At 43.7% G+C, this 25863-nt stretch overlaps 2 protein-coding genes across 7 annotated transcripts in view; one reads left to right on the top strand and one right to left on the bottom strand.

Annotated features, from left to right (window-relative positions):
* The window catches only part of SLC45A1 (solute carrier family 45 member 1), a 78049-nt gene extending 68186 nt beyond the window's left edge, over window positions 1-9863 (bottom strand). Inside the window, exon 1 of the mRNA XM_072883634.1 lies at window positions 9703-9863. The gene's annotated coding sequence lies outside the window, so the exon portion shown is untranslated. The remainder of the gene's footprint in view (window positions 1-9702) is intronic.
* ERRFI1 (ERBB receptor feedback inhibitor 1) lies at window positions 8890-19755 on the top strand. 6 transcript variants are annotated; one of them, XR_012045783.1, is made up of 6 exons: window positions 8890-9282; window positions 16204-16402; window positions 16519-16595; window positions 17213-18178; window positions 18812-18906; window positions 19484-19755. XR_012045783.1 is itself a non-coding variant. In XM_072883657.1 (6 exons), exons 2-5 carry the CDS (start codon window positions 16281-16283, stop codon window positions 18873-18875), a joined length of 1191 nt encoding a protein of 396 aa, XP_072739758.1. In that variant the 5' UTR covers window positions 8890-9282; window positions 16204-16280; the 3' UTR covers window positions 18876-18906; window positions 19484-19755. The 6 variants fall into 6 exon arrangements, 4 of the variants coding, with proteins under 4 accessions (XP_072739758.1, XP_072739757.1, XP_072739756.1 ...); XM_072883657.1 differs by having other exon boundaries at window positions 18850-18906; XM_072883656.1 differs by having other exon boundaries at window positions 18850-19755.
* The last annotated feature ends 6108 nt before the right edge of the window (window positions 19756-25863 follow it).

Below are 25863 nucleotides of genomic sequence, written 5' to 3'. Positions count from 1 at the left end.
AAAGTGCTTGATATATTTCAATGTGGTATATTAAAGGAGGACAAAGTATTTTTTTTCGTTTTCTTTTTTGGGGGGGAGGGGAGAGGAGCAAGGAAACACACAGAATCAGGTTATTCCCTTAATTTGTATGTTTATAATTCTGTCCATGTTTATGTGCAGTGTGAAGATGCTGGCCAGCAGACCAAGACCCTCAAAAGGTCACGTTTCTCACTCCTAAAAGCAATTATTCCTACAGCATTAATAAATTCTGGTTCAGCTTGGAATCCTTCTCCCCCCTTCCCTCGACTTCACAGTAAAACCAATACACATAAAATATCAAGTGCACATCACGTAGAAATGCTCTCATAAGAATGTAAGTAATCAAGCAGCTTATTTTAATGCAATTATGTGCAAAGGTATCTGTCTGTCAGGATTTCTACTAACTGCCAGTCAGTACATCCCCAGCTTTGCTTTTCCCACCAACCTGCATTGGCGACAGCTGGAAATTCCAACTGCCACAAGGTTCAGAAGTATGAACCGAGCACAGGAGTTTACTCTGCAATATTTCTCGGTGCCTTGAAACAAGAACTGTGTGGGCGTTCGGTGCAAGCGCAAGAGGAATCTCATTTTCTGTCCAAATACATCAGGCTGGTGAATTAAGTTAGTAAATCAAACACTAAGACAAAAAAGGGGGAGACAAGTCGGGAGATAAAAAGAGATTGCAACATGTTGTACAAAAAGTTTGTTGAGAACTACTGCGATCACACCAGCTTTTTCCCTTTCTTATCTGCTTGCAGCCAATGCTGCTATGCACAAGTGCAGTTAAGACCTGTCTTGTACACACATGCATATATATGTACACATTCATATGACATATACATTTAAGAGTGAAAAGCTATTCTCATGCCTCCATTTTTGAGATGCCCAATTTGAAATGTTTTGAGGCAACCTGATCTTAAAGGCATGACCTTATTTTTTTCTCTAAACCTCACAAAGGTTATTTAGATGACATACATATAACCTTAACTAGAGACAGGGGACTAGATACACCAACATTTAAAAACAGTTCTAAGTAAGTATTTTAAATATCAGCTACTTAATTCCATGTGGAGACACAAGTAAGAGCTGAAATTCAGAGATGCTGATTAATCTTTTTTCCAGCAAAATCATTAGGTCCTGTAGTGCTTGGCTTCTCAGAAAATTAGTGTTTTATTAGTAGGCACAAAGATGCACTCAAGTAAGTAAGCATTAGGCTCTGGAATTAAAGATGTCATTCATAAATAGACATTAAAACACATGTCGGATTTTGACCTGACAAAAAAACAGAGGCAAGTTCAGCAGCACAGTCTCACTGTGTTGGGGATGTCTGTAGCAAGGGATCAGTAGTGCAAATACAAGCACACATCTCAAAATACAAATGCTTGGCAGACTGTTGTGTCCCCTTCCACATGCCCTATATAAGCAGAATCTCAAATATGAATAAAATTAACTTTATACTATTTGGGAATCAAGTTACCGAACTATTAATTTCTACAATGATACACTTAGAACTGTTTCCAAATACCGTTTCTATATATATAGCTTTTCAACTGAAATTACTGGTTCAGAATGAGAACCAGCTGAGCTTCACCCTCACTGTCCTTCCTGCTCAATCTGCTCTTACCTCCCTGGCTCACCAAAGCCACACACTATTCCACCTTCAGATCTTGTAAAATCTGTGAAATCTTCCTCCCCTGCTTTCAGAGGTCTCACAAATACCCACCTGATACATAAGGCATCCCAAGCTTCCCTGGGTTATGTTTTTAACGGCATGCTATACTTCCAGGCTGTCAGTTTTGCTTACTATTTATTTGGTAGAGATCATAAGCCACACCTATTGATGATACTCCATAAATAAACAATTTTATCAAAAGAACAGACTATGGCATTGCCTTTAATAGGTAAAAAGGATAGAACAAGCCACAGGAAAGCAAAGAGCTGACTGCTACCATTCTTTCCAATCTCAGTGAAGCCTACTGCTAAATTACGACTGTAAAAGACTGACAACTTCTAGGCTTGTCAAAATACCCACCAGCTATAGGTGCTGACAATATTTAGTTATTTTTCAAGAGTTCCTGTTCTGTCTTGACAAACAAGGGTCCGGCCACAGCAATCCACACAGCTCACACTGGGCAACACAGCATGGCGTGCCTGGAGATCGGCTCAGTGGACGTAGGGCCTCAGCAGCACATGCTGCAGTGCACCAGATCACCCGGGACTGGCTCCTTCCACAGACAGCCTACCTAATCTAATTTATGTCCCTTACCTTGGTGTCTTTGACAGAGTAATTAATAAATTCTACCTTGTGCATGGACCAGCTCAGAGGCCCCTCCATCAGATACGCTCCTTGCAGTGGGCAAACCAGCTGAGACCTCTTGGAGCAAAGAGACAGAAATCCTTCCCTGGCAGGGATAAGAAACACTACACACACACAGAGTGTTTCGCAGTTTTCAGATGCAAGCTCACTTTGGCTGTTTATCAAAGCCAACATACAAGGTAGGGTGTAACAGCTCAAGCTGAGCACTACGCCACTATTCACATAGCTTCTAGTTGTTTTGAAGAACAGCAACCGCAGACACCTCTACCTACAAAATACTGTGTGAACGCATCCTATCGTTCTCAGACCGTTTAGCTTCGCCACAAAGATGACATCTAACTATGTAGCAATATGACCATGGCAGAAAAAACACACTGAAAAAGAAATAGCGTAATAGACAAAGGTAACAGAATATGATGTGTTCTTGGGAAGGATGAAAAGGAACTTCAGTGGTGCAGTGCTGCAGACCCTAACACTGCCTGCGCGTAGATTCCTGGGAACTTCCCCCAAACTGTCATTATGCATAACACTACACTTGTGTGAAACACTGTGCCTGAAGGGCATAAAAACACAGCCAAGCCAGTCAGCTGGCAGCAAGCCCTCTGGCTCTGTAAGGAAGGAGATGGGATGCAGCAGGGCAGTTAGACTGGGATTTGAGTCAGCTCCTCTGTTTCTGCTGATCCGCCCAGCATCCTGCAGTGGAACGTCTCTCAACACTGCCCTAAAAGCATCCATTCTAACAGGGATTAAGTGAGCTCCAGGTATTTGACCAGACACAAGCTCGGCTTCCTGATGACCAGTTTACATTCCTGTAAGCAAGAATGAACTTAGCCTGGGAGGCCTGTATAACAATGTCCCTACAGCAGCAGGATGGATGTAACATTTCTGCAAGGCATTCAAATATTACAGAACGGATGGTAAAAAACAGATGTGGCTGTGGCCATTTCTGGGAAACACAAGTGTGAAACAACCAGCTATTTTTAATTTATCAAGTTCCATTTCAGTCTAAGCTGCTACAGAATCTGTGTCAATCTTTGTGTCCTTTTTTGATCTCTTCCCTCACTCAGCTTATGCTTATGTACTGAAAAAGTCTGAGCACATGATTACCCCATCCAGGCAACATGCCTTTGAAATGGCTTTTTAATCTAGACTCTCCACTCCCTGACAGACTGACTTTTGCAGTATGTCTGTATTTGCTGTCTAGACACTTGAATATGCTAACCTCTAATTTAGCCCTCCTTTACTGACCCATGAGTTTCCTCCCTTCTGTGGGTCTTCTGGCTAAACTGGAAAGGCAACACACTCATTCTGCCCTATACCTGCCTGGTGTAACTGCATTCACACAAATCTGACCAGTGAAGTAAGCACATGTTCCTCATTCGCAGCAATGATGAATCCTTACACTGAAAAAGTTTTGTAGTGCTCTCCTAATCCTATTCCCTTCTTTGCTGTGTCCCAAACTCAAAGAACAGTGCAGTCCTTTCCTGGAAGGATTCAGGACACATCTGCAGAGACAAGGACCTGAGCTGAATCTTGTAAAGCAGAATTAAATCATTGTGTACCCAGTTACATAGGCAGAAAATGATGGAAGAGTCCAACTGAAATATGAAAGGGAGAGCAAAACACAGATGTATCCTAAAAGCCACCATACTGCCTCGAATCCCAGGGTCCACCTAACCCAATATTGCCCTAGCACGGGGAAAAAAGGAAGATGTTTAGGGCAGTGGGCAACATCCTCTCCCAATTTCCAGCAGTGGGATACAAGGCACTTTCTCTACAGCCTTAATGGATTTTTCTTTCATCAGGCTCTCTGTGCCCAGTTTTTGAAGCCATGTAAAACTTCTGGCTTTTGCAGCGTTCAGACAGAGATGTAATCAAGGTACACAGATGAGAGCTCACAAAAGCCATGCTGTGCTTCCACTTTAGATAGTATGTTTGCATCACAAACCACTTCCATATGCCTGAAGCATAACAGATTTGCTATCTGTGTCAGTTTCTACAGATGACTTAAGAGGCAATTTAGCATTATCCAATTGCTTTAAAGTCTTGTATAGGGTGCATTCGCACAAAGCCTGAGTAACGGCCCCTGTACGAGGCTGAATTTCAGCATCAGGTCTGCACAGTAGTATATTGTTACCCTTGCAATGTGAGAGTCTGCACTGCTAATCTATGGATATGCCTTACACTCAAACTCATTGTCTCTGCCCCTTCCTTGTACACCTACGCATCTTTCTCTATCCCACAGTAAGTACCACAGTACACTGTACAACATCCCCTGTCCAGTAAGAATAGAAGAAGTATAAAGTTTAACTGCTTGTAATTTGGACAATATGATTTCTCCACTCCTGTTCTAGCACATGAGTTTACCACCACTGCACCACAGTCTCTGACTTGCTATTAGTTCAGTAAGACTACAGCAATTCCGATGCATCCCGTATGTATTGTTTTTTCCCTCGAATTAACAGATGCTCAAGTTAATTTCCCTCACTTCAGGGCGATAGACGTTCAAAATTTAGGTAACTAAGTGTTTTATTATCTGTGTACTTTGTTTACATTGTCATAATGCATGCACCACTAGAGTAAGAGAATACTACGCAGACTCCTTAACCTCAATATTCATATGTAGATCCACTCCGTCAGACTACCACAAAACCGAACAGAAGATAAGGACCTGAATAAGACCTATGAAATAAAACTATGTAACGATCGCACACCGTTTAACTACTACTACTGTGCACATCTTGATTCTGTTTGAGGTAAAGGCTGTGATTTTTAAGAAAGACATAAGAGGGACATGACAACTCATTCATTTTGGAAGTCAGTATCCAAGCCAAGGCAAATGTGTTGAATTTTAATCTATCAAATAATGATAGATTTCAGGACTTCTCATGATGGAAAGATTTATTCATAGACCACCTTCTGCATTGCTTTTTGCTAGTTTTGCTTTTCCCAAGCAATCCCTTGCTACAGAGTACATAAAGGCTACATCTGAAATAACTAAAGCGACAGCTGGTCGTGGCTCTACAGAAGCAGCTCTCGAGTGCTGTAGAAGTGTATCTACACCACCCTCATTCACATAACTATCACGCAAAAACTAGCACCACAGCATCCAACTTACACTTTGTTTACCTCTCTTCAGAAAAGCTTTTCCTCTCTGATGACTTACCACAATTACCTTTTCTAGTCATTAACAAGGCAGAAAAGGAGAGTGTCCAAGCTATTCATTCCCTTTCAGGTAACCAGACCAGAGGCAGGCTTACCAGAAAACATGGAAAAAAAACCTCAAGCTTCCTGCTCAAGAGCAGCTGCCACGAATAAGTAGGTTTAAGCAATAATACAGCAGCAGCTACTGTAAAACAAAGTTATTGTTTATAGAAGTTGGCTCACCAAAAAAGTCATTACAATCTACAGAATGACCATACAAGTATATCTGACAGTCCATATCAAAAATATGTATCTATTACTTCCCATGTTAGTCTTTCAGTATGAAATTTCACTTTCATCATTTTCCAGCTTCCTACAGAGATTTTGCCTTTTGCTTCTCCAGCTGCTGCTTACATTTATGCCTTTCTCCTCCCAAAACAAACAGAAATAGCAACGAAAAATTTTAAGTGTTGAAAACGGGAAATACCAAGGGAACCAAGATCATTGAAAATGCGTACACTGCAAAGCAAGCTAGAAATAGGACAACTCTGATCAAAGGACATTCAGTATCACAGGGATTCCCTCTGCAAAGGGAATCCTTGAATGAAAGGGAATATTGTGAATGGTATTCTTTTTTAACAGAATTCAGACGTTTCATTTCTTAAATACAGACAAGTCTGCGATCCACCTCCAAAACAGGGTACAAAAGAGGTTTAAAGCATCTTGTAATACTACCTGAGCTGTTTTTTTAGCAGACTTGTTATTAACTAGCATTAACCAACTAGGATGTCCAAGATTACTTAGGAGTTAGTCTTCAGGGCAATTAGCAAACTGCAAAGAGTGGTTTACACATGCCTACAGAACTGTGAGGTGGTTTAGGAGTCCTGAAATAACTTCACATTGCAAAGAAGGGAGAGAAATGAGAATGTAACTGTTGGTACAGCACTCAATTTCCTCTGTGCACAAGTCAGCACAGAAACTATTACAAGTGACACCATTACTAAACGTTTTTATTCAGTAGAACAATCAGAAATTCAAGGCAGTGGGGTTTTAGTGAATGGAGGCCATAGGTAAAGTCATTTAACAAGTAAGAGACAAAAATTCCATACCATTACATGCACATGAACTAACACCTAAATTATCTAACAGAGCAAAACCAGGCCTGCTGATGGAAGTACAGAGGCCATAGGGTAACATCTGGAGGGAAAGTCAGAATGACCTTTTCCTGGACCAAAGATTCTCAGGCACAAACAAGTTAAAAAGCCAAACACCTATTATTCCTCGTGTTCCACCATGGAGGCACTGCAGGAGTTTGTCCTACTGAAGTCATGTCAACGCTCTGAAACGCATTTTTAAAAAAGTTTGTCCTTTGTATCCGTTCATAACAACATTTAGGGCTATTTGCACCATCAGCGAGTATGTGCATCAACTTACCAGAATTAAAAAAAAAAAAAAAAAAGACAACTTTCTCCTCAACACATATATGCAACCAGGACAATTTAAACTTAAGATAACTCATGTTGCACGCGCAGTTCATCCACAGAAACAATTAGTCGCAGCCTTCAAGTCCAGAGCAACGGAAGTACAGCAAAGCATTTGGAAGAAGTCTTTGAGCACGTACAGTTCAGCGCAAGCCATCATTAGTTGCTACCCACTCTACGCACGCGTCCAGAACACAACATAGTGCAGTCTCACCATTAACACAGTGTGCCCTAATTCACCAAAAACACAAAACCTCCCTCGTCTGCTCTCCTCCTTTGTTGTGACGGCTTCCACCCCCCCTTATATTCTTTTCACTTTCTCTCATCTGCATAACATGTCCAACCGACTTTAGAGGACCTCTTCATCATTTCTCACATCCAAGGAAAAAAAAAAACCTCACCAGAAATCTCTCCTAGTTTCTATTCCTTCCCTTTCTTCCCACACCACCTGCATGTGTACAGCAATACAGCAGTTCTTATGATACAAATATGCAGGAGGAGAGCTTACTGTCCCTAAGAACAAGGGCAGATGGGGGACTTTCACCAGAGGTCAACAGAAACCCCAAAAGAGAAAGCAGGAGAAGTCAACTGCAGACACGCACCACATCGTGCAATGAAATGAAGCATTCTTCCTCCTTAGCAATATTAACAACTATTTCAGCTCAAAGAGTATAGCAGACACATTTTGTTAATCCTATTGTTAGAACTCTGTGTGCTGGGAGTTTGAGAGTCCCACACTGATTTTTGTCCAACAAAATACACTGTCAAATCTGTGATAACCCACATATGATTCCTCAAGATGCCCAATAAACCATTACACACGAAGATGGATTTATTTCAACCCAAAGTTCAGGAAAATGGACGTTCACAGTAGCAATTCCTACAACGGTGAAAGCGTTGGTGGTTTTTTCCTGGCGGCGATACTGCAAAACACTCGGACACCAAACGCGTGGGGCGAGGACCAGCTCCAGCTCGCTGCCCGGGCGCCGCCGCTGTTACCACAGACAGAGCCGCAGCGCGCAGCCACAGGGAGAGGAGCGCGGAACCACAGCCGCCACGTCCCCCACCGGCCCAAACGGCCGGGCAGCGCGGGACCCCAGCGCCCCCGGGACCGCCCGCTGCAGGCGGCCGGTTCGGGGCGGGAGAGCGAGCGCTCCCCGGTGGCGGCGGGACGGCTCCGCCGACCTCGCGCGGGTGGCGGGGGAAGCGCTCCCCGGGAACGGCCCCCGAGCCGCGGGAAGGGGCTTCCCGCCTCCCGCCCGGCCGGCGCGGCGAGGGGGAGAACCGGGGGCGGGCCCTGCGCGGCAGCTGAGGGGGGTGACCGGCCCTGGCGGTATCAGGAACGGGACCCAGACAGGCCGGGGCACGGAGGAACGTGTAACCGCCGCCATCCCCCGGGAAACGGGGACCCGGTGACACACGGAAGGACGCTGAAGCGGGGGGGCGGCGGGCGGTTCCCCTGAAGGATCAGTGCGCCGGCCAGGGAAAGCCAAGCAGATGGCCGGGGCAGGAAAGGACGCCGAACGCTGGCGAACGGGGCGTCTGTGCTCGCTGCAGCAGCCAGCCGCCGCGGGGAAAGCTCGGCGCCGGCAGGGTTTCGCCAGCACTGCCTCACGGCCTCTGCTGGGCGGGCGCTGCCGCCCCGGCACCCGCTGTTCTCCGCGCCGCTGGCCGAGGGGACCGAGCGCGAGTTCCCGCCGTGTCGCGCCGCCTCTCCGCTGGCCGCAGTCCCCAACGGTTCCTCACTCGCGCCGCCGGGCCAAGCCGCGGGCGGCAGCTCCCCGGCCGGCCCCGCGCCCCGGTCACCCGCGCCCGGAGCCCGTGCAGCGAACGCGCCTCTCGCTCAGCCCGGAGGCGGCCGGCCCCGCAGGCCCGGGCGGAGACGGGGGGGCGGGTGTGCGCCGAGGCGGGGGCGGCGCCGCGCCGGCAGCGCTGCCTGGAGGACGCACCGGCGGCCGTTCCCGCAGCCAGGCCCGGGGGAGCGGACAGCGCTGCCGGCGCCCAGGCCGCCGCCGGGGCCCGCTGCGGCCCCCCGCCCGTGCCTGGCGAGGCCTGCACCCTCCCGGCAGCACCCGCCCGCCTGGAAACCGCCGCAGCACCTTTACCGGCCCACGCGCGACCATCGCCCCTTTAAGGCTTTTCCCGACGAGAGCGCAACGTGCGGAGGGGCGCGGCCGGGCGGGGCGGGGCTCCCTGACGGCTCCGCCCCCCCGTATAAGAACGGCCGTCCGCGCGCCGCGCGACAGTCATCGGGCGCTGCCGGAGCCCGGCGCATGCGTGTCGCGCCGGCGGGGACATGCGGAGCTGCGCGAGGCTTTCGGGGTGAGTGATGGTCCCCGCGGCGGCGCCTCCCGCCGCCCCGCGCTCGCGCCGCTTGTTGCCATGGCGGCGGGGCGCCCCCCGCTGCCGCGGCCTGCCGAGGCCGCCCCCGCCCGCCGCGCACCTGAGCCACCCGGCAGGGCTCGGCCGCGGCCCGGGGCCGCCCCGTATGGGCCGCCCCGTACCTAGCCGCCGGGGAAAGCAGCGGGCGGCCGCCGGCGGCACCTGCGGGTCGCCCGGGCCGCGGCGCCAGCGCTGGCGGGGCCCCTGGCACGGAGCCGCGGTCCCGACGCGGCCCACGCCAGCGGGCGCGGGAGGAGGCGGCGGGCCGCGGCCCGGGAGGCGCGCCGGGGAGGAGCGAGAGCGTGTTTTCTGCCCCTGTGCTGGCAGAGGGGGCACCGGGGGATCGGACCCGCCGCTCACCTGCGGGCTCTGGCGGGGAGGCGCCTGGGGTGCGATACCGGCTCCGCTCGCCGCGGCGGGGAGCGCGCCTTCACGGGGGTGGGAAGCGCTCAGGCGGCAGAGGTCCCTCCGGGTGGGACCCGCCCGGGGTCAGCAGTGCCCGTGGCCGCATTCTTGGAAATCAGCGTGGCGTGCCGCGCGTGTTCTTCCTGACCCGAAACAGCATCAGCGCGTCCTCTCACTCGCCTCCGAGCTGCTCCTCTCGCTCCTGTGAGTAAACAGAGACCGCCTTGTGGGCTCAGGCTCTGTGCTTTGCGCTCTAATTTAGGATGGCCTAATTTAGAATAAACATTTCGTCGTGACTTAATACCCCAGTACGCACTTATCCTCGATTTTCTGAAATAGCCAGTCTGTGGTGTTTAAATCTGGAGACACCACTGTACCCTTCAAGTATTTACGGTGCATCTCCCGAGCATGCATGCACTGTGCTGGTTGCGCAAAGCGAGCAGTCCAGAGTGACTCGAGGCTTCAGTGGTCTCCTGTCACTAGCGCACAGACTAAGGACCCTACGCAGCATTGCTGAAGCAATAAGCAAAAAACTTGTTATGCTTGATCTAAAGATAACAGTCCTTAATTATATATTGATGAACTGGATGGGAAAGGCTGTGGGGGCAAGGTCTCTTTGGTCAGTTTGGGGATACTTGAATCTTCGTCATACTGGAATGACAGGTGAACGATGCCTCTGCATCACAAACGCATTTGTGAATTGCATTTATAAGCTAGTAAAACTTTAAAAGAGGAAACCAAACTGCTCAATGCACCCATGTTACTTTATGCGCAAACCTAGTTTTCTGTCCTTAGCAATTTACCTATATGGGACAATTTTTAAATTTTTTTTTAATAGAAACCTGTCTTTTGAGGGGATGTATGTTCCTGGTGAAGCCTTTATCTGCCATCCTCTGCAATACAGAAATTATTTTGGAGGAAAAGTTCCACTTCTCTGTAGTGGAAAACAGAATTAAAACTTATCACAGCATGTCTAACACTATGGTTATGACTGAGTCAGCTATAAAGGAATTTTTATTTCCTGAATGTAAGCTGGCTATATTCACATTAAAATTTTCAGGAGGGTGAAGTACCATACCTTAAGCATGCATCTGAAATCTGACAAGCAGAGGCAAGGCAATTGTCTTGCTACTTAATTATTAGTTTTCTACTGGCAATTTACAGGTTCCTCCCAGTTGCTGTGTAGGACTGTGAAATGGTAGCCCAAATTTTAACTGAGCTTAAACTCCTTGATGAACTGCAGTTCTTTGAATATATTCCAAAATAGCTGACTATTATAATCTAAATACCTTGTTTGTCTGCTGTTCAGTTGATTTGTCTCTTTAAATTTATGCTCATCATCATCTGGGGTATACCTGTAGAATTAATTTTATTTGCAACCTTCTATGATTTGAGCAGTATTTTTATCCATCTTCACTAAGTGATCATGGTGTTAAATTTTCTACCACAGGATGGCCCATTTCTGGTTGGCAGAACGCATAGAAAAATGTCTCAAAGCTAAGCATATGCCTCATTCATATAACAACTGCAAAGAATATAATTCCTATAAATGGAAAAATCTTCTGAGGCCTGTATCTGAGCATGATTTGTCTTGTGACTCAGAGGAATACTGAACTGCACTGTGGAGGTTTGGTGGATAGTAAATAAGATCTGATGATTTATTAAATGCATAGATTTAAACTAACCTTCTCATGAGGCTGTTTCTGCTAGGTGTCGGTTACTGAGCATTCATCTAGATGCAAAGACAAAAGCACTTAAGGGATGCTATGACCACTAGAGAAACATTTTTTTTTTTAAATATATGGAGTTCCAGAAAGTATACTAACAGCTTTTAGGCTTTTAAAAGTCCAAATAGAAGTCTGAAATACTTAAACATTAAAAGTGGTGGCTCTATCTCAGGTACTTACGTTAAATAGAAAGTCAAAGGAAAAAAAAAAGGAAATTACATCACATTGTCAAATAAGGAACAGCTAGCTGGAGTGGATGACTTGTAGTGCAAAAATGTGCCCCTCCTCCTGTGAATTGCTTCTGAGATTTGTTAAAGATATGTGGTGGCAAGGTGAGCAAAAATAGGTTGTGGATTTAAGGTAGCCACATTTCTTCCCCTCCCAAAAGTGGTAAGTAGGTCTTAGGTTGTTGGGTTTTTTTTTTCCTCTCTTGTTTTTTTTTTTTTTCTCTCTTTCCCATTTCTTACAAGCCTTATATAAAAGCTGCTTGTCAAGAGTGTTGCCTTTATAAAATCTGTCAAAAATTTGTGCAGGCATTCAGAAATCTGTACAGCAAATTGCTGTATTCCGTACCCATTAAGTGAAACATTCTAGAGGATGCTTTGGTCTACTGTGCATACCAGAAAGGTTTTCTTTATTATGAACCTGACTTGCCTCAAATATTTGGTTGCATTGGGGCTGGATGAGCAGGGAACAGAGTAACAAGATTCTCTCTGTGATCAGTGATAGGTGTTGAGCTAAAATATATGCAAATGCTTCTTAGTTTCTAAATGGAGGATTACTGTTGCTGTAACACAAGTATTTAGTTATATGTATCAGTATGAAAACTGTATATTTGGGATGTTTTATGGAACTCAACTGTGTCTCACAAACATCTTCTGATCTATTCCCATACACATTCCTCACTATGGAGATACCCTACTGTTTATGGATACATTTGACCATTTTCAGCTTACACATATCCATTCTATTACTCATCAGTAAAGTCTGAAGGTATATTTGGCCTTGTAAAAAAAAAAAATCAATCTTATTTCCGATATTTAGAATAATTTGTATTTGTTAATGTCAGCAGGCATGAATGATTAAAAAATATCTCCTTTGCACCATTACCTTGCCTCAGAGTGGATGGTGTTGATAGCTTCCTAATGCACCGACAAACCTTTGAATTGCCTTGGCTTATATCTGCCCCGTAGTAATTACTAGCTATAGTTTTAGTTTGAACTAACTCAGTTTATTTTGAGTAACACTGAAACTGTAACATCTTCAAAAGTGCTCAAAGTGTTTCGATCTCTCCAAGTGCCATAATCTATTCATAACTAGGCCAGACAAGCAGAGTAACTGGAAACCCATTTTGTGCAAATGAGTGGCAAATGAGCGCAAGATCCAGAATGCTTCATTACTGCATAGTGTCCATTTTCTTTAGCAAATATGGTTTCATTTTATTTATGGTTAAGTTTAGATCCTTAAGTCTTTAAGGAGGCAGGACTGGGCCAACAGTTACAGTGGAAACTGTTGGTGTTTATATCTTCATGACTGACTTTTGTAAATTTATTTTTTAAAGCCAGTTACTAGAAAATAGTAGCCTCATGAAATATGCCCTGCTTAGCTTTCATAAGAGCACACTGTATAAAATACAGAGTTTGTACTCCTCAATTACATGTCCTCATGGCTCCCTCTTAAGATACTGTTTCTTCAGACAAGCTTATGCATGTTTTAAAATACAAGCACCAAGTCTCTAGACTCCACTGAAAAAGTAACTAGGTGATTTAGTGAAAGAACCCATGCCTTACCTCTCTTGATACTCCTAGCTTAAGGCATGGAGGACAGGTTCATAACTCTGTCCATTTGGCAGCTCCCCACTGAAATGTCAAGGCAAGTCACCTTCTATGAATTCACAAAGAGGTTATTGTTAGAAGCAAGCAAGTTTTATGGCTGCAAAACTTCTGTGCTTTATTTTTAAAAAATAAAGAGTTGATTGAAACAAGTGAAAATTACCTTTTCCTAGAGTATGTAAATATTTAAGGCCATTTCAGAAGTTGAGCTTCGCATTCCAGAGGGATTTCAGAGAGGCGATTGTGCAACTATCAGTCTTGAGAGCTGAGATTTAGACAGCATTCAGAAAGCTGACACAGTAATTACTAGCAGTGGTTTTGGCATGGGATCTGATGGAGGTTGGGCTTCTTAACAAGCCCTGCAAGGGTTGTATGTTATCATAGCAAGCACATTACATGTGCTGTCAAACTACAGCAATGCCACCCCCCCTTCCTGTCTCATTTTTTATATCCTAATCAATGTCTCGCTCATGGTCTTGTCAGATCTTGTATGCGCACTGAGGTGGAGTACTATCATTTGCTGACTAATCAGTGTATCAGTGATTTTTCAACTTGTGACTTGCATTTGACTTCAAAAAATACTGAAATGGAAGCACAAACTCCTTCACAAGCAGTAGCCTTAAGTTCACTAATTCATTCTCCTTAATTTCTTTTGCAGATTTGTTGCTAATAGGATAGGATCTGTGAGGCACAAAAAATCACTGCTCAATGCAGTGTGAGCTGATGTGATGGATGTTTTATTTGCAAATTGTGTTAACACAATAGGACGTAATTTCAGAGTTGGTGCTATACTTGTACTGTGCTGCTTAAGTCTTTTTGACAAATGGATTTCTCCAGTCTTCTGCTCCCCCATAGACAGTGGTTCTGCTTGCACTTACAGAACTGGAAGGAAGAACTGCTGTTACAAAACTACTAGAGATTTTGAACTCATTTGCTAATCAGAACTGCGTTATTGCTTCCTGGGGCTGTATGTTTATATTTAATTTTACTATGAAAATCTGCAACTCCCATTACTGGGAAGGGTCCAGCTTGACTGTGTAATGTGAAAATTTCCAGGGTTAAGCTAGCTTTTAAGGAGATTGTCTGAAAAGGAAGAACATAATCTTTACTAAAATCAGGAGGGCTGAAGTAAGTAGGACTAAGACTCCAATGCTCTGCTGCAGCAGACAGAACACTGGTTTGGCACTTGTTCACTTCTATTAAAGATAATAGTCTCCTGTCTAGAGTTCTTAAATGCCTGGCTAAAATACACTGGGTATCTGGGACTGAATAAACAAATCCTGCTGCTGTTGACACACGGGTGATCACTGGTAGTCATGATCAAGAAAACCATCACACTCTTAAAGAGAATGTGATTAGGTCTTGCACATTATAAACATACATACAGTCAGAAGCTATTTTGCATATACTGTTTGCTTGGATGATCAATACTTGGACCCCGTTCAATTTTGGAAAAGCATAGCAGGGTTGTTCTTTCTCAAAAAATTGTTTATAAAAGGCAAATAGTGGTGTTAGATTGCAAATTAATCCTGGAGCACCTGGTTTACAGTCCTGCTTAGGGGTCTGCCCATCTCTCGTTGCAGATAAGTATAATGGATCCTTCCTCTTAAAAGAAAAGGAACATTACGCATCTGCAGAGACTGCCTATTTTTGAACAGATTTACCATAAGCATAAGCTATTACTTGTTTCTGTACCCCATTTTCTTGCAGTACCATACTGTAAAGGGGTTTTCTTGACATGTATACTGCACTGATGTAGTGGGCCCTCAATTGTTGGCTGACTTTTCTTTAGGTGGAATTTTTTCTTTCGGGGGTGGGGGGGAGGAAGAAGGAAGTTCATGTTAAGAAACTGGTCATATTCTTGATTCTCAAGAGATACAAGTTAAACTGTTTTGGGTGGGTTGGTTTTGTTTGTTGGGGGGTTTTTTCTTTTCTTTTTTTAACAGCCATATAACACCATATTGTACTTGCTGAATTTAGGATATTTGTGTAGATGAAGCACAGACCCATCTTTGCTTATAGTCTTGGATCTAATTTCACCTGCCTTCAGAGTGTTAACTGCTTTTACACTGCCCCCCCTCCATAATCCATTCTGAATTTCCTAAACCAAGCCCTGTGAGTCAACTTGTTCCTTAGACTATGATTACTTATTCAATGTAAAGCAATTGCCAACACATTTTTTCTGTTGTAAATGGGCCAGATAAAGCATTGTTCACACATTCAAAATAAATCTAAATGCAGCAGGACAGTTTAAGCTGAGATTATTTCAAATCACTAGATTTCCAATTTGTTTGAAATAGCTAGAAGACTTGAGGCCGATTTAAAGTATCTTAATGCCTAAGTTTGTTAATAATAGCAACTGCTTTATATAAAATAAGTTTTGGAATTCTGGTTTAAGTAATCAATAATTCTGTTTATTGGAGCAAAGGCCCTTTGTTGGGCTATTGAAGGTAATACTTAAAAACAGACTAGGCTATTATATGTTGGCTACGCTGGAAACCATAAACTTATTAGCAAAAAGATACAACTAAAGATAGATGGCTACTAGAAGGTTAAAGAGATTGTTCTGGAAAACTTATTTTGCCTGAATAACTGGCAGTTCATGTACAAGAATTGAAGTTGTTGATGCACAGTTGCCATATATCAATAGCTTTACTGAACATATCTTTCTTTTTTCTATACAGTTGAATTCTGTAAAGAGAACTTACCTATTTTGTAGTTTAGTTTTGCAGTCAGACACAAAATAACAAGTTCGGTGAAGTTTTCCTATTGGCAAGTATTAGGACAGAAGGCCTTTCTACAGAGCTATTTAATTCCTTGAAATACTGAAATTTCAGATGAGAGATGAACTCATCAAGTTTGCATTTCTGATATTTATGTCCTTCTCTCTTTTGAAGGGAATGAAAACCGCAGGAAACCTGTCAAGGACTTTGAATTTCTAGGGTTGTGAGACATCACCAGAGAGCACTGCACAATGTCAACTGCAGGAGTTGCTGCTCAGGAGATTAGAGTCCCATTAAAAACCGGATTTCTTCACACTAGTCAAGGCATGGGGAGTCTGAAAACCTGCTGGGGTAGCCACAGTGGATTTGAAAAGTGAGTGAGGCTAAAATTTGATCTATTGCATCTTCAAGTATGAGATGAGTGTTAAGAATACTTGTACCAGTACCGACCTATGGTTTATTTACAGTGAAGGCTTTTTTTTTTTTTAGTACTTTCTTTAATGTGGACCCTATAACAGTGGCATATAATTTGAATCCATCAACAGAGCAACATTTACCATCCATTGGTAAGTATAAGGATTAACACATATGTATTTAGGTCGTGTAATGGATTTGTCTTGGGGAAAAAAAAATCCTCAAGTCTCACGAAGACACCAAATGCTTTCATTCTGGATGTGAGGCTGCCCTCTGGTGACAGAATGCAAACACTTCAAGAAACTACTGCTATTCAAGCCCAACAAAAAAAAAAACCCAAACATTTTAAATAACATGATCAAGTTAAAACAAAAACAAAAAAACCTCTTCCATATACTTAGAGGCCTTTGAGTTGCCATTACGCTTCTGACAGAAAAGCCATTTAGTAAAATAGCACTTGTTCAGGCATAATCCTCTGCTGGGATCTTTGTAGCTGTAGCTCTATTCTGTTGCTTATGGTCTCTCGAGCTACCTCATTTAACTGGAGCACTGGCCTAAAACAATAAGGTAATCAGCTGCTCTCTTAACTAAACACATAAATCCACGACCAGAAAAGATCTATAATAGCTAGGTTTTGCTACTGGAGTCATTAAATGGGCATTACTTACTCTTGCATTAGAAGGAATTAAATAGTTAAATATGCAGTGACAAAGTCATGCACTAGAGTATTACTTAGAAAAGTGTTTGTAAGACTTTCTCACCTTTTTAGGGCACTCTTCCAATCCTGCTTCCATGAACGACCACAGCTTTGCTGAAAGTTGCATCCAAGTCCCATCTCAGAAATCCAGTCCACCTCCTGTAAGTCCCAAAAATGAACAGCCAATTGCAAGATATGAGGACCACCTTGTTCCTGGCTTTAGTAAACTGTCGTTAACCATGGGCTGTGTTTCTGAAGAAACACCTCCTCACATGCCAATAAAAAACGGGCCAATTCAATTTCTCTCTGCATCTTCCAATGACCGTAGCTCCAGGCCACTACCCCCTCTGCCTATTTCTGAAGACTGTACTCCAGATGACGTTGACAAAGAGGTGGAATTCCTGACTAGCTCAGATACTGACTTTTTGTTAGAAGATTATGAATTTCCTCCTTTTAAATCCAGTGCTCCAAGCCGGCGGAGCTTTAGGGGCTGTGGACAAATCAACTATGCATACTTCGATACTCCAACAGGACCAAAACAAGAAGATGCCAACCCTATACAAAGCCTAAATGCATACATACCCAGTATTTATCCTCCTCCACAGCAGTTGCATCGACGTTTGCGAAGGTCCCATTCTGGGCCAGCTGGATCTCTTAATAAACCAGTAGTAAAACTATCTGGACACTTAAACAGGTCTTCTCCAAACTCTGATGAAGATAAACCAGAGATTCCACCAAGGGTTCCCATACCTCCAAGGGCTCTCAAACCAGATTACAGAAGGTGGTCAGCAGAAGTTGCTTCTAGTGCGTACAGTGATGAAGACAGGCCTCCAAAAGTGCCCCCAAGAGAACCTTTGTCACGCAGCAATTCCCGTACGCCAAGTCCCAAAAGCCTGCCATCATACCTCAATGGGGTTATGCCCCCCACCCAGAGTTTTGCACCTGATCCTAAGTATGTCAGCAGCAAAGCTCTACAAAGACAAAATAGTGAAGGATCTTCCAACAGGGTCCCTTGCATTCTTCCGATTATTGAAAATGGTAAGAAGGCCAGTTCAACACACTACTATCTGCTGCCTGAAAGGCCTCCATATTTGGACAAGTATGAGAAATTCTTCAGAGAAGCAGAAGAAAGTAGCTCTAACACAGAGGTTCAGTCCTGGTCTGGTGACTGCACAGCCACTTCAGCCCCAACAAAACTGGACTCAAAACCTAGAATGGACATAGCTGGTCATCTGAAACGAAAACACCTGTCTTACGTGGTTTCCCCTTAGCCTCTGGGAGCACAGTCTCAGCTCAGTTGTTCAGGATGGAGCTGAGTTTTATCACGTTACAAAGTTCTTAAGGTTCTCAGATAATGAAGTAGGACCAGTTTGTCCGCTGAGAACTGGAAAGTGGATGGTAAAGTCCTCTTATGCTGCATATCTCTGATATGTTTCTTAAGACTGTTTTTTGTCTTGGTATGTATAGCTGAAAATCTACAAATTTTGTAGAAACATATGGAGGGATAGTAGTCACAGTTGGCCAGTTATATGCTACCTAGATGAACATATTTGGTAGTCACGTTATTAAAAAAAAAATCTAGCTTTGCTTACGAGTCACTTATAAAGCTGACAGAGCAGATAATGCAGTACGGTTTTTGTATCAGGCATTTCCAAAATTTCTTTCACACAGTAACTCTGCTGAGAACAGACTCTATCCTCTTTGACTAGGATATGCCAGCCTGGTGAGAAGGTAACTGCAACATCTGATATCCACTTCAAGACTTGGCAAGTATATTGGAAGCACATTTCGAAAGATGAATCTATTTTACAAGTTAATTTGACACTAATAGACTTTTAAAGTGAGCTAGGTTTTGTGGATTCTTTCAGTTGCTAGCCACACTTGGCTCAATTTTGCAGTTTTTCCTAGAAGAGACTTGGACCAGCTATTGCTAAGCCTCTGCTGCTGCTCCTTTCCTGCTGGATCCTAGAAACATGTGAAAGTGTCCTGAAAGTGGCAGAGGATATGAGCAGCTGTACGGTTGCTATTAAGTAGACAGTAACAACTACACGCTCACCTAGAGTCTGAAATTCTGACTGTATTAAATATAGAAACACAGCACAAGCTGGTCTTGTGTTTTGGTTTCTATTCAGTATTTTAGGGGAGGAGGAGGAGGGTATGAGGAAAAAACATGATTCCATTTAGGAACAGTGTCAGTCCCATCTCTCGCTGCTTCAGATGCTGCTTCTTGCTGTTAAGTTTTTCCTCATTGTGCCTCAGCGATCCGCTAAAGTTCACTGAGGTGCCACATTTGTGCATTAGCAGTTTCTCATGCTCATTTTGATTACATTTATCCTCTTACAGATAAGCACAAGAGAAAGGGTGCTCATTAACGGAGGTACAGAAGATGAATGTGTTCCTCCTAACAAACAAGCTGTTTACAGTTTAAACTGCTGAATGAGATGTTTGAGCTATTTTAAAGCTTACTTTTTACTTGTTTTAGTACAAACTAAATGAAGGTGAAATACATGCTAGAGAAATGCACTGATATTTCTGCATCGTGTACAGTATTGAGTAAAAAAATTCACTTTGTATTTTGAATATTGTCATGTCTTGAGTTTAATAAAGTTATAAAATACTTATTTATGATACATTTTGGTTTTTGCTTTATTGAATAGTTATGCAATTGCGCATTTGAGTTCTGCGTTTACTGGAGAGTTCAAAGTGAATAATGTTAAATGTGCAACAAGTGTTGAATTCAGCTTGCATTTAGTTAAAATTAAGATTTCTGCAGAAGTGTTCAATAACTCACATTGCACACCATTAATTTTAGTTCCTCCTTACTACCTGGTAGCATGGTGTCTATAGTTTTGTGCTGGCCATAAAATATCCTGCAAGATTAAGGTATTTGGCCTACCTTTATTCATAACCTTTGTTATTTCTAGAGTCACCTATAGCATGTTAGGCACCATCATACAGAAAAGAGAGGGCAGTAGTGTTCCTGTCTTCAATTTCTCATGTTAAAAAAGAACTAAATTGTACATTAAGGGTGACTGAAGAGGAGCTACTCATATTCTGAGGATGAAAAAAGCTTGAGCACAGCATGGTAATTTTTTTTCTTAGGAGGAGAAAGAAATTGCGAATACTCATCACAAAGCAAGTATATTTAACTGTAGTATGCGAGCCATGCATAAGGTTACTGAAGATATGAAGCATCACACAACTTTGATCTTTTAGCTGTGTATGCAGGTAAATACTTGCCTTGATCCAGCAGGCTGAAGTCTTCACATTTTCTGTGAATGAGCTTATTTCAGAATAAAGCAGGTTACCATCCTTGGCATTCTACTCGATGGGAAAAATGTGAGTTGTAGTTTTTCAGTAATGCCTAATGCCTTGGCTTTTATAGCTGGGGAGATTGCTAAGCTGCATTTATGTAAGTGCTTAAAAACCTACTGCTGTGCCATAACACTGCTAAGAGCCCACGCAGGTTGGCCTCCAAAACATAAACAAGTTATCTAATCCTGTGCAAGGCTGTTGACTATAATATTCATCCTACTGAAAGCTCTGCTTCCCCTTCAACCCCTAGATTTTTCTAAGGTGGGAAAAGTCAAATTGGTACTTGCAATCTTCCCCTTAAATCTGAGCAGCTTTAACTCTAGGACCCCAAAATAAAATACCTTCTCAGTTACACCATCGCTGCTGCAGCAAATAAAGCAATGCTGCTAAGCTGCAGCTCGTTCCTTGTTGATGGTGAGACTTAGCACAGACTCAGTAGTTGTCATTTCAGTAGAACTCAGTCTAAAACTAAGCAACTGCCCTGCAAATCTCTCGTAGCTTTTACCTCTGGGTCCCATTCCATTCCTGATACTTGGAACCCCCCTTTTTAGCCTAGGTTCCTGTGCTTGAACAGACTGGTCTTTTCCCCTTACCTGGAAGCACTTGAATTTCCAAAGGCCTCAAGTCTCAGTTCTGCCCTTAATAGCATTTACTCTCAAATTAGTAGCAAAGCCACTCTTGGATGGGAAAAAGACGACAGCTTCCCCATCCAGGCACCCCACAGCAAGCATTTTCCCTGCTTTCAGTGGGATCGTTTTGGCTTAAAGCACTTGGGGAAAAGCCACATGGCCAGTGCGTGCACTGAGAAGTGAACCCCTCTTGACAGGGTGGCCAGCCCACACATTCTGTATTACTGGATGTATAAGACATTGCACGTGGATGAAGTAAAACTGTGAGTCTGAGCCATCGCACTTGCTGCCAGGTCTCAATTCACTGTTCTCTTTGTCAATACAGTGATAGGATAAGCTTTCTGTCCTAACTCATTGCACTTCACACTGACTTGATGCTGTTGCTTAGTATTTGCGCAAGGCAAGCCAAAGAGATTTCTAAAGTGACTAACAGCTGAACATGTCTTTGGTATAAAATGGGGTATTTGTTACAATTTCCCCAGCCCTGCACCCCGGCACTTATTTTCACTTCTGTTAGCAGTGGAAGTTCCCTAGACATTGGGCTAGAACCTTTTCTGCCAATGTAGCAGCAAGACATTTTTTACTTCCTCAGAATAAGATCTACTTCCGAGTGCAAACTATTTTCATATTTACAGTGCTGAAAAGCTTAAAAACCTTGTAAAACTTGTGCTTTTGAATGGCCTTACATAACCTTTTCTGAAGTTCCAAAAAAAGTGCAAGACTTTTAACCTAACCTCCATTATAGTTTTTCTCCTAGAAAAAAAAAAAAGAGAATTGCACACTCCTTTCTTGAAACTATTGGTATTGTCTACTCAGTCCCGAGTATTAAAAAAAAATTACTCTGTGGTGATGCTACCTTTCCTACTGTGTGTCAGCTGAGTAACAGCACAGTGTTAAGTCTCATATCAGAAGTTAAATGATAAACTTAAGTTTAGTGTGACTGTAACTGAAGTAAAACAGACTGAACCTGAATTGAAAACAGTGACTGGAACTGCTTGGCTATGAGCAAGACATTCTAGCAGGTTACAGAGCTCACGTGCCTCTTCAGTATGAGGAAAGTCATTTATAGGCACGTCTTACAGCATTTAAGTAACTTGGCCATTTTCCCTTTAAAAATCCAAAGTGATAAGGTTTCACTGAGGACTTGGTCCACAGTTCAGTGGTTCTCTCTGGGTGACAATGAGGAGGTCACTGACAAAGGCAGGTGGAAGCCTCGCTTGTGTATTCTTAGACATCAGATTCCTGTGCTTTGGGGGACAAAGTTTGCATGATCCAAAAATTGTATTCCATTTTCCAAGTGAGTAATTAAGGCTGTAGAGCTGTGGGGGAAGCTTTGCAAGTTCTGGCCAGAAGACATTTCTCTGCTCATCCCCTGACACATGGTAAGACTTGTCAGGACACAACATGCTTTTGCAACAGCCTGATCACATGTTTGAATATTCAGAGCTTGGGCTCACCTGGGCAAGGCCTGACAGCTTACCTCTGAGGAGGAAGCCCCTTGCCAGATAGATTTGACTGGAATAATCACACTTCAAAGCAGTTATGACTTGATACACTGAAGTCTGAAGAGTCAAGGAATTTGTGTTAAAGCAGGGAAGGAAGATGTGCATCTAATGAAAGGCAACGCTTCCCGTAGCCTCCTGATTGAAGTGGGCTATGCATACTGCTCACCCCCCCGGCAGTCTCTCTCTTGCCTCAGCAGCACTGTTGTGACCACCCTGCCATGTCAGTGAGGACCCACTGGTCCCAGAGGCAGCGGTGCTGGGGCGAAGGGAGTTGTACTGCACAACTACAGAGGGCTGGATCCAGAGCAGCCCTACAGTGAACCCACATCCCTGAGCAGACCTCAATGGAATGTGGCTGGCAGCAAAGCTGGGGGGGAGGGTGTGGGATGTGACCTCTTCCCCAGACTCAAAACTGTCGATGCCACAAGCAAAAACGCACTCTGAGTAACCAGTGGCAGCAAGAAGCCTCTGCCATATCTCCCCTGTGTAAGGGTCAGTGTTGCCTAGTGCCGCTTGGCTGCTCTGGTGTTGGTGAACCCCCCCCCACTTGGTGAGTTTCAGACTAGCAAATCAACCCAGAGGAGCTGAGTCTAGCTGGTAACTACAGGATAGAATGTTTGCCTCAATATACCTTTTCCTGAAGGGAAGAGGCTGTGTTAGTACCTGGTGACTTGAAAAAACCATTAGCTTAACTTCTCCACCATGTTAACTTGCTCTTAAACAGATGTCAGGAAATAACACACAGCTGTAGTGGGAGGTCATTTAAAAACCTCTCCATTGCCAGTTCCTCTTGCATCATAAGAGATAAATCAAGACAGAAAATAAACCCAATTTGGAAGCATGCTGATTGACAACATAATTAAATTCTGCAGTCATTTAAAATTACTGATCATTGTTGTTGCTGTCACTATTAGTTTTCCGTTCACTCCCAGACTGCAATAGGCACAAGGGCTACTGTCCTGAAACTGCAGAAGAGCTCTCACTGAGATTGCATTTCCTCCTGCTGCAGCCTTGGTTTTATTTTTAAGCAGTCCGAGTGAAGTGGTAGGTTTGACATGATAAAGCAAAACATCCAGCTAGTCCAGGACAAAGACACCAATTTTGCAAGGGCAGTTATTACAGTAGGGAGTAGTTGCTGATGGTGTTCAAACCGACTCTTGCCAGGAATTCAGGGTTAAGATGATGACCAGATCAGTCACGGTGGAATTCCCACCCTTCAAACTCATGATTACAGACTGCGGCCCTTATAAATGCTTTTAATAGTATTACAAGCTGTATGTTAAATACATGCTCTCTAGATTACTGTCAAGAAGGAAATTTGAGATGGAGGTAACAAGATGCATAATTTTATCTGCTTGTAGGGTCTCTGCAGTTAGGTAACCTATTGATTTTGTGTGTGTGTTGAGTGTTCCTGGGGTAAACTTTTTTATTGTTTTAAAGTAGTCTAGTCTTGTCTTTTCTTGATAGCTTGCTTTCCAAAGCAGGTTATATTAATTTAAAACTGAAAACATATAGCAAATTTTCTGTTTCTCATAGCTCCTTGGCACTGAAAATCTAGCACACGAGGTTTAATTATACTTATTAATATTTGTTAAATAGTACTGCAGAGATTTCTGGCTGCTGAGCTTGTGATTAGCATTTGTAAGCTGAAAGAGGTGTTACCCCCACCCATCTTGCATTGTAATTCAGGCCTTGCATAATCCCCGCCCAAATGCCTATTTGCATCCACACAGCTCATTATTTTTTCTGAATCATATATGGAAGCCACACCCGCAATTGCTCATAGACTGTTGCTATATTATTTATATATTGGTGTGCACCTTGATCCCAGCTGCGGTTAATTTTGGAAAAGGTGTTAGGTATTCCAAATTTTAAGTGGCATGCCACTGAAACATGGGAACCATTACTGCTATTCATTTCCTTACAAAGTGATTCAGAGGAAGAGATGCTTCTATGTTTAAAACCTGCAGCTTCTTGCTGAAGATTAAAACTGTCACCCACAAATGGGTGACAGTGAAAGCTGCAAAGGAAGAAGAGTGCAAATATACCACCATGAAACACCAGAGAAAGAAATGTTGCCAGATTACCCCACCATCACCACCCTGAATCTGCTCAAGGATGCTAACCACTGCACATTGAGCCATCGTGAGAAAACACTAAGAGGCCCTCCACGCACAAAGTCTTTGGATCAAGCATAGGATGATCAGGCCTGATGCAGAAGAACGATCGTCTGCCCACCACCTACCCAGGAGACAGAGGGGCATGTTCCTCTTGCCTAAAATATGTATTTTACCTTTGCTAACGTGTTTATTATGCTCACAAGTGAGCACTCACTACTGAGCACCCTTCTGGAAGGCAACTGGAACATACAACCAGCCCTATACATGTAGCAGTCTTCAGGCATGAAGTTCTTGGGGAACTTATCAGCTTCAGGGAAGTTCACACTGAGGACCACATCAGCTCATGCCACGTTGAGTCCAGCTGCTGCATGGCAAGGTGCAAGGGAGACACAAGCAAACAGCAAATGGACCTTTGCAAGGTTACTCATTGCCTTGCAATCCCTGTGTTGTCATTTACTGGCTGTTAAGCAAGGTCCAGAGGAAACCTGAGACTCCAACCATATTAGGTTGCACTTGGTGACTTCATCTGTCATCTATCATGTTGACAAGTTATTCAATAAAAGTTTTCCTGCATCCTGGTTGCACACCCCTGCACTTCGAGCTTAAGCAATATGAATTGGGGTTGTGCTCTTACGATGCAGAATCTACATTGCTCCAGCACAGCGATAGGCACGTGGCAATGCAGAGGTCTCTAACAACTCAGGGCGGAGATGAGATTACAGCGCGCACCCTGACACATTCTGTTGCTCGTGGGATTAAAATAGCCTGAACTGCTTTTGCTGGGGGGAGGGAGGGCTGTCTTTTCACAGAGTATCTCTCATCATGCTGAAAAAACCCAATGAACTGAAGTGGTCACTTCACTAAAAGCCACAGGGACAGACAGCCCTGTCCAAGACACACTCTTTAAAAAATGGATGGCAGCGAGGCAAGTGCCAGTGAGCTCCTGCCTTATACAGAGGCTGATGCAGAACTGGCACAGGGGTCTGAAGATGAAGGGCTAGCCTAAAGGAAGGATTAACTGTTTAGCTCCTAGCTTCAAGTTAAATGATTTAATGCTAGTGTTTTGTTAAAGACCAACAGTCTAAACATACATGTTTTTAGGGGGGAGGAGACCACGTTAGGCCATTTTCGTCTATAGGTTTTATCAGTCATGT

The sequence above is a fragment of the Ciconia boyciana genome, chromosome 19, assembly GCF_034638445.1.
Source record: "Ciconia boyciana chromosome 19, ASM3463844v1, whole genome shotgun sequence".
In the NCBI taxonomy this organism is placed as follows: domain Eukaryota; kingdom Metazoa; phylum Chordata; class Aves; order Ciconiiformes; family Ciconiidae; genus Ciconia; species Ciconia boyciana.
This window is presented reverse-complemented; position numbering and strand designations above follow the sequence as displayed.